At 46.1% G+C, this 7,737-nt stretch overlaps 1 protein-coding gene across 2 annotated transcripts; it reads left to right on the top strand.

The window, feature by feature from the left end:
* Window positions 1–691: 691 nt before the first annotated feature.
* Window positions 692–7,481, top strand: PDCD2 (programmed cell death 2). Of its 2 annotated transcripts, XM_055433099.1 has the most exons (6): window positions 692–1,025; window positions 1,616–1,858; window positions 2,222–2,353; window positions 3,653–3,756; window positions 5,639–5,752; window positions 7,323–7,481. In XM_055433099.1, the coding sequence occupies exons 1-6, from the start codon at window positions 743–745 to the stop codon at window positions 7,479–7,481; spliced, it is 1,035 nt and encodes a 344-aa protein (XP_055289074.1). In that variant the 5' UTR covers window positions 692–742. The 2 variants fall into 2 exon arrangements, with proteins under 2 accessions (XP_055289074.1, XP_055289075.1); XM_055433100.1 differs by lacking the exon at window positions 5,639–5,752.
* The last annotated feature ends 256 nt before the right edge of the window (window positions 7,482–7,737 follow it).

Genomic DNA, 7,737 nt, shown 5'->3' with positions numbered 1-7,737 from the left:
AAAAGACGTTTGCTCCTTGGAAGAAAAGCTATGACCAACCTAGACAGCATATGAAAAAACAGAGACATTACTTTGCCAACAAACGTCCCTCTAGTCAAAGAAACTGTTTTTCCAGTAGTCGTGTGTATGGATGTGAGAATTGAACTAAGCTGAGAGTCAAAGAATTGATGCTTTAGAACTGTAATGTTGGAGAAGACTCTTGAGTCCCTTGGACAGCAAGGAGATCAAACCAGTCAATCGTAAAGGAAATCAGTCCTTAATATTCACTGGAAGGACTGATGCTGAAGCTGAAGTTCCAATACTTTGGCCTCCTGATGCAAAGAACTGACTCATTTGAAGAGACTCTGAAGCTGGGAAAGATTGAAGGTGGGAGAAGGGGACGACAGAGGAGGAGATGATTGGATTGCATCACCAACTCGATGGACATGAGTTTGAGCTCAACTCTCTCCGGGCGTTGGTGATGGACAGGGAAGCCTGGCGTGCTGCAATCCATGGGGTCGCAAGGAGTCGGACCCGACTGAACCACTGAATGGAACTTAACAAAACACCTGACATTTTCTGTTCAGCCCCAGGCAGAGACCGGAAACCGGGTATAAGTGAGCCCGCCCAATCCGGCCCCCCGTGGTCCCGCCCCCTCTGCGCTCTAGTCCAATCACGTCTGGCCCGCCGTCCGCATTTCCGGCGCCAACTTCCGGCGGCGGCGGCGGCGGTTCAGCGGCACGAGTAGCCTGCACACCACGCCATGGCGTCTCCAAGCGCCGCGCCGGCGGAGCTGGGCTTCGTGGAGGCGGCGCCGTCTTGGCGGCTGCGCAGCGAGCAGTTCCCCAGCAAGGTGGGCGGCCGGCCGGCGTGGCTGAGTGCGGCCGGGCTGCCCGGGCCCCCGGAGCTGGCCTGCCCGCTGTGTGGCCGCCCGATGGCCTTCCTGCTGCAGGTGTACGCGCCGCTGTCGGGCCGCGCCGACGCCTTCCACCGCTGTCTCTTCCTCTTCTGCTGCCGGACGCCGCCGTGCTGCTGCGGCCTGCGCGGTGAGCGGCCGCGGCCTCTGCTCGGGGTCGGGCCCCGGAAGCCCTCGGCCTGCCCCGTACCCCGCCGGCCTCTCCCCCGGAAACCGCCCGGCTTCCCCCGTACCCCGCCGGCCTCTGCCCCGGAAGCCGCCCGGCTTCCCCCGTACCCCGCCGGCCTCTCCCCCGGAACCCCGCGAGCACTTGCGGGTGTGGGGGCGTCGCGGGTGGTCGCTCACTGCTAGCCGCCAGCCTCCTGGTTAATTAGTAGGTAATAGGTGTGGTAGGTTACTTTCAGGCAGTAGAAATTGTCACTTTCCGGAAAGGTGGATCCCAACAGGTTTTTCATGTTTCTGTAGTCTGACTTTACCTATTATTCTTAATTTGAATAAACTGTAAGAGCGTACTTAGGTGTGTGAACTGTAAAAGTTTCTCGTTTCTCGTTCTTTTCTCCGTTTCCAAAAAATAAGCTCTTTGCACGGTAAAACTGTCTTCAGTTTTTCTTTTTAAAAAATGAATGTGTTTTTCAGTCCCCCTGTGAAGGCTCAAATACTTGAATTGCTATATTGTTTTATTTAAATCATTCATTAACAGTTCTCCTTCTCTCCCCTTAGTTTTCAGAAATCAGCTGCCCAGGAGAAATGACTTCTACTCCTATGAGCCACCTTCTGAGGATCCTCCGTCCGAGACAGGAGAGTCTGTGTATCTCCAGCTCAAGTCTGGTGCACAGCTCTGCAGAGTTTGTGGCTGTTCAGGCCCCAAAAGATGCTCCAGATGTCACAAGGCACATTACTGCAGTAAGGAGCATCAGAGCCTGGACTGGAGATTAGGACATAAGCAGGCTTGTGCACAGACAGGTCAGTCGATTCTGTTTTTACTTTTAAATATCAGCTCAGTTTCCTCGTGTCTATAGGCCAAATCTTTCATTTTGAGGATAAAGGTTAACATTAGAAAAGGTGTAATAATTTTCAGTGTTTTGGTTAACTAGTGACATGAACATCTTTATAAAGAAGGAGCTGTGAGTTCTCACCCACTCACATCCCAACCATGCCTTAATATAGTCATTTAATGTATGAACCATAATCTAAAATGCTGAAGCTACATATGTTAGTTTCTAAGGAAGACTGTTATGACATGGAATACATTTCAGAAAAAGGAAATTATTTGATTTTCAAAACTAAATGATCACTAATGATGCTAGTTACCTTTTTTTGTTTCAGACAATTTGGACAATACAGTTCCAGATCACGACTTCCTTTTTCCAGAATTTGAAATTGTAATAGAAACAGAAGATGAGATTATGCCTGAAGTTGTGGAAAGAGATGATGAATCAGAGACTATAGGAAGCATGGGTAAGAAATCTGTTTCAAAACTCATTCGTTAAGTGAGTGAATGAATATAACACTTAAAAGGAAGGGCTCAATATGCCAAGAAGAGAAGCACTGAATAACTCACTGGGGAGGCTTCAACCTGTACTTTTAAAATACTGCCTCATTTCAAGATATCCTTTCTGTACTTCCCTTCTTGGCATATATAATGTATATTTTGATTCCTGTGAAGTGTCGCAGGGTGTATCCAGGTGGTCAGTTGGGTGGGGCTGCACAAGATGCTGGAAACTTGGAAAGTTTATCTGGTTCCAAGATTTGTTTCTCAAATTGAGAAACATGAGAGTGCCTTGCAGTGTTTGGTGGGTGGCAGGCGTCCTCTTCCCTGGCAAGCTTCAGTTCCATGATTCTGTCAGTTACTTTACAGTGGTCACGTGCTAGAGCAGTGCCTGTGCTGAGACTCACTAGGAGCCAGCATTTCTCCAACACGTACTGTGTTGTACAGCACATACCATGGGCCTTCTGTGCATGATCTCACTGAGACTTTGGCATCAGAACAATACATTGAAAACAGTACCTCATCTTGCAGTGAGGAATTTGAGGTTTTGGGTATAACTTGTTTGGGCATGTAACTGACCAAAGTCAAGTTTTAGAACTGGAGTTTGAGCTCACATCTTATTGACTTTAGAACTTGATCTCTTAACCACCACAGAATGTAGACTTTTAGAATCTAAATTAAATTTTACATTAGAATGTCAGCTTACTGGCTTATGGTTCACATTCAGGATATCAGAAATACCCTGAGTTACAGAGACTCGCCTGTTCAGGACAGGGTGAGTCAGGTAGCTGGGGTCCAGAGGTGAGAGTGAAAGTGTGAGCTGACCAGTCCAGTGAGCCTGCGACGACTGAGTGAGTGTGCCAGCTGGGACAGCAGCGATGGGGCAGAAGGGAACTGGAGATGGAGTCCGGACAAGTGAAAGACAGTAGGGATTAGAAGGGCTTATGATTTGGGGGTATCCTTTTCAGTGCTGGCTACAGCAGTTCTGAGCCTGGGGGTCTATTCTTAATTTGAAGGTTTAAGGAGAAGCTCTTTAAAGAACCAGCAGAATAATAATGCTTCATGGAGTACCTGGAAAGTCAGGTAGTCTTAAAGCACAGATGTTAATGAACCAAAACAGGGAAAGCCTATAAAAAAACATCAGGCCTTCACTGTCTGATTTAACACTAAGTTGGTTGTTTAAAAACTGGCTTTCCTCAGCATGTGTTTATTGTTAAGACATGTGGGTTATTCCTGTTGCCATAATAGTAATGTTGATGATTTTTCAGATGAAGCACATGAGGAAGAATTGGAATCCATGGCAAAACATGAATCTAGGGAAGATAGAATTTTCCAGAAGTTTAAAAATAAAATATCCCTTGAACCAGAACAGGTAAAATGGAACTTATATAGCTCCTTCTTCTGTTCTTTTCAAGTGGTGTAGGGGTTTGAATCTTAAGTTGGGAATTCCCTGGTGGTCTGGTGGTTAGGACTCTGCACTCCCACTATTGGGGGCCCAGGTTCGATCTCTGGTGGGGGGACTAAGATCCCAAAAGTCATGGTGTGCACCACCTCCCGCCCCCCCAAAAAAACCACACCAGTGTAGAAGTAACTCTTTCTAATAAAGTTAGTCTCTTGTCTATAGGATTCCTTCAAACAGGTGGTCCGTAAGGAAAGATGTTTGCCGTGCTGATCCTTTTAATAGTTACGGAAAGACTGAAGGTTACATTGTGTATCATATAGTCATTTTCTAAAACTGTCAGCAATCAGAGATAAACATCTTTGTTGCCTGTAACACATGGAGTTCAGACAATAATAGGAAGACAGAAAGGAAATTTTTGCCCATATTTCCAACAGGGACCTTTGACTTATAAAAATTAACCTGACACATTAGTAGAGAAATCACTGGCTTTGTGGAAAGAATTATGGGTTTGGTGTTGTGAGGATTCTTGGCTCCTTGAGTTACATTTTGGCCCTCTGATGTAGTTGTATCTACAGTGTAGGGAGAAAAAAAGTGGTTTGAGGGTTAAGGTAGATCATAGACTTACGGTAAATGTGCAGCAGATGTTTCGCTCTGCCTGTTTTCCTCCATTAACTCTATTCCCTTAACTTCCCTCACCATGAATATAAACCACTAAAGACTTTGGAAAATTCCCATAAGCCAGTCACTGGAGCAAATAAATACTCAGGAGCTTATAGGAGAAGGAAATGGCAACCCACTCCAGTGTTCTTGCCTGGAGACCCAGGGACGGCGAAGCCTGGTCTGCTGCCGTCTATGGGGTTGCACAGAGTCGGACACAACTGAAGCGACTTAGCAGCAGCAGCTTATAGGAAGAATAGATCTAGGTCCTAAATACTGAGAAGGTGGTTTTTCAGTTCAGTTCAGTCGCTCAGTTGTGTCCAACTCTTTGCAACCCCATGAATCACAGCACGCCAGGCCTCCCTGTCCATCACCAACTCCCGGAGTTCACTCAAACTCATGTCCGTCGAGTCAGTGATGCCATCCAGCCATCTCACTCTCTGTCATCCCCTTCTCCTCCCGCCCCCAATCTTTCCCAGCATCAGAGTCTTTACCAGTGAGTCAACTCTTTGCATGAGGTGGCCAAAGTATTAGAGTTTCAGTTTAGCATCAGTCCCTCCAATGAACACCCAGGATTGATCTCCTTTAGAATGGACTGGTTGGATCTCCTTGCAGTCCAAGGGACGCTCAAGAGTCTTCTTCTGAGAAGGCAGTTTTTAGCAATGTGTATTTCTTTTTTAACAAGAAACATCTAGGAAAATCACTCAGTTGTTACATAAGATCTTATTATAGTGAAATTTACTTCTGTTGTATTTAAAACTGTATCTCATTTGGTATTTGTTCTTTTCAAAATTGGCAACTAAGGTTCCTTATCTGTGTGAAGGTAAGCAGAGACACTGGGCTGCATTTTGTATTCACAACCTGGTAATAGGGAAATAGAATTATTGTTAGTCTCTTTACAAAATAACTATAGAATTCAGAGTCTAACCATATTGTCATCTAAGAAAAATACTTTTGATAACCTGAATCAGATGAGCTGAAAGCATCACTTTGACGATACTGAGGCAGGCATTGATGGTGCCCAGTGTGTGTGTGTGCGCGCGCGCGTGCGTGCCAGGAGTGGGGGAGGGGCAGACAGGAAACTGGTTTTCAGATAAGCGTTTCATCAATTGTCAGAGTATGTACAAAGTTTCTCGAGATGATCCTCAGGTCACATGAGGTGTTGGTGAGTTAAACTGATCCTAATTGATTTTAGGTTCTCAGATACGGCAGAGGGATTGTCCCGCTCTGGATCTCTGGTGAAAATATCCCTCAAGAAAAGGATATTCCAGATTGCCCCTGTGGTGCTAAGAGATTATTTGAATTCCAGGTAGGATCTTAAAAAGGAATATTTTAGTATATATTTACCCGATTAAATATTAAAAAACTTTGTCAAAGTAATCTATGTGCAAGAGTTCCTATGGGTACTATGTATGGAAGGTGCCCTTTAAGGACAAAGTAGTTTCTGCCCCACCTTACAGTTTGTTCCAAGGAGGGAATTATCCTTTACTGGTTAATCTGGAAGTTATTTCTGCCTCTAACTTGCTTGCTTTTTCTGAGATTTATCAGTTTGCTAGTTTTTAGACATTATCTGCTGACCGACTTCTGCAGTAGTGAGGATTTAAATGTCACCTGTGCCACCTGGACTGTCCCCTGCTTCCCAGTGTGGTTATATCGTTATTTTTAGTGCCTCTGTTGTTACCTTTATAATTTAAAATAGCTTCAGTCTTTGTGAGAGGAGTGTTTTAGAACCCTTGCTCTGTTTAGTCTTGGTTTGTGGATTTGTTAGAACAGATGAATGTGATCATTAAAATAAAATTTTTCTTGCCAGAAAGATTATTAGCATCAGGATCCATTTGAGTTGGGTGGAAACGACTCTTGAACTGTCGATTCACTAACATTATAACGTCATAGTTGTTCTTACAGTTGAAAGGGTAATTTGAGGACTGACCCCAGACAGACTGGAGGGAGCGCGTGTACAGCAGTCTGATCGCAGTGGTGGCAGCACTGCCTCGGACTCATCCCAGGAGACCACGGACCCCTCAGACCCCTTTCTAGTCTAAACAAATGCGTCAATGGATTATCTTTTTGTATTCTACTACAGTAGTGTTTTTCAGAGTCATAGTAACGGCATCTGCTATTCAGGTTGTAAATAACACAAAATAAAAGTTGCCCAGATAGAAGCCTCTGCCCTATTTTTGTGGCATTATTATTAATAAAAAATAATTGGGTTAACAGCCAGGTTAAACAGATTAGCCGATATTATACTTGGGAACTTCTTTCTCAGATAAGAGGACACGAAATAGAAAGAGGGGCTGTAAAGAAACACAGAGCTGCAAAGTATTTTTAGATTGTTCGTAAGTTACCAGTGTAATGTCTGCAACCTCGCTGTGGAACGTGGAGACAGAGCTGGGCGATCAGGACCCCTGCAGCCGCCCTGGCAGGGAGGCCTGGTCTGTTTTTACCAGTGTAGTGTCTGCAGCCTCGCTGTGGAAGGTGGAGACAGAGCTGAGCGATCAGGACCCCTGCGGCCGCCCTGGCAGGGAGGCCTGGTCTGTGGAGACGGCTCTGGTCTGTTTTTACCAGTGTAGTGTCTGCAGCCTCGCTGTGGAACGTGGAGACTGGGAGCTGGCGATCAGGACCCTGCGGCCGCCCTGGCAGGGAGGCCTGGTCTGTTTTTACCAGTGTAGTGTCTGCAGCCTCGCTGTGGAAGGTGGAGACAGAGCTGGGCGATCAGGGCCCTGCGGCCGCCCTGGCAGGGAGGCCTGGTCTGTTTTTACCAGTGTAGTGTCTGCAGCCTCGCTGTGGAAGGTGGAGACAGAGCTGGGCGATCAGGACCCTGCGGCCGCCCTGGCAGGGAGGCCTGGTCTGTGGCTCTGACTGTGCTGTCCTTTTCTCAGGTCATGCCTCAGCTTCTCAACCACCTGAAGGCCGACAGACGGGGCCGCAGTGTCGACTGGGGTGTCCTGGCCATCTTCACTTGTGCCGAAAGCTGTGAACTGGGCATTGGCTACACAGAGGAATTTGTTTGGAAGCAAGATGTAACAGATGCAGCCTAAAGACAATGGTGTAAAGCCTTAAAATATTCATAATCTCTTGTACCTTGCAGTTCCATTTCCAGAACTTTATCCTAAGGAAACAGTTGTACCAGAGATACACAGAGATGTTGTTTTAGGTGTTGTTTACATTGTCTGAATGTTAGACAGAAATGTCCAGTGGCAGGGAATTCAATAAATTCTGGTGTATCTATCTAGCAGGAGGCTGTGATCTTAATGATACAGACCTATATGCAGATCAAGTAAAATACACAGCACC

The sequence above is a fragment of the Moschus berezovskii genome, chromosome 10, assembly GCF_049115385.1.
Source record: "Moschus berezovskii isolate FMDL1 chromosome 10, NW_MosBer_1.0, whole genome shotgun sequence".
In the NCBI taxonomy this organism is placed as follows: domain Eukaryota; kingdom Metazoa; phylum Chordata; class Mammalia; order Artiodactyla; family Moschidae; genus Moschus; species Moschus berezovskii.
The sequence above is the reverse complement of the archived record's forward strand: the minus strand, read 5'-3'. Positions and strand labels throughout refer to the sequence as shown.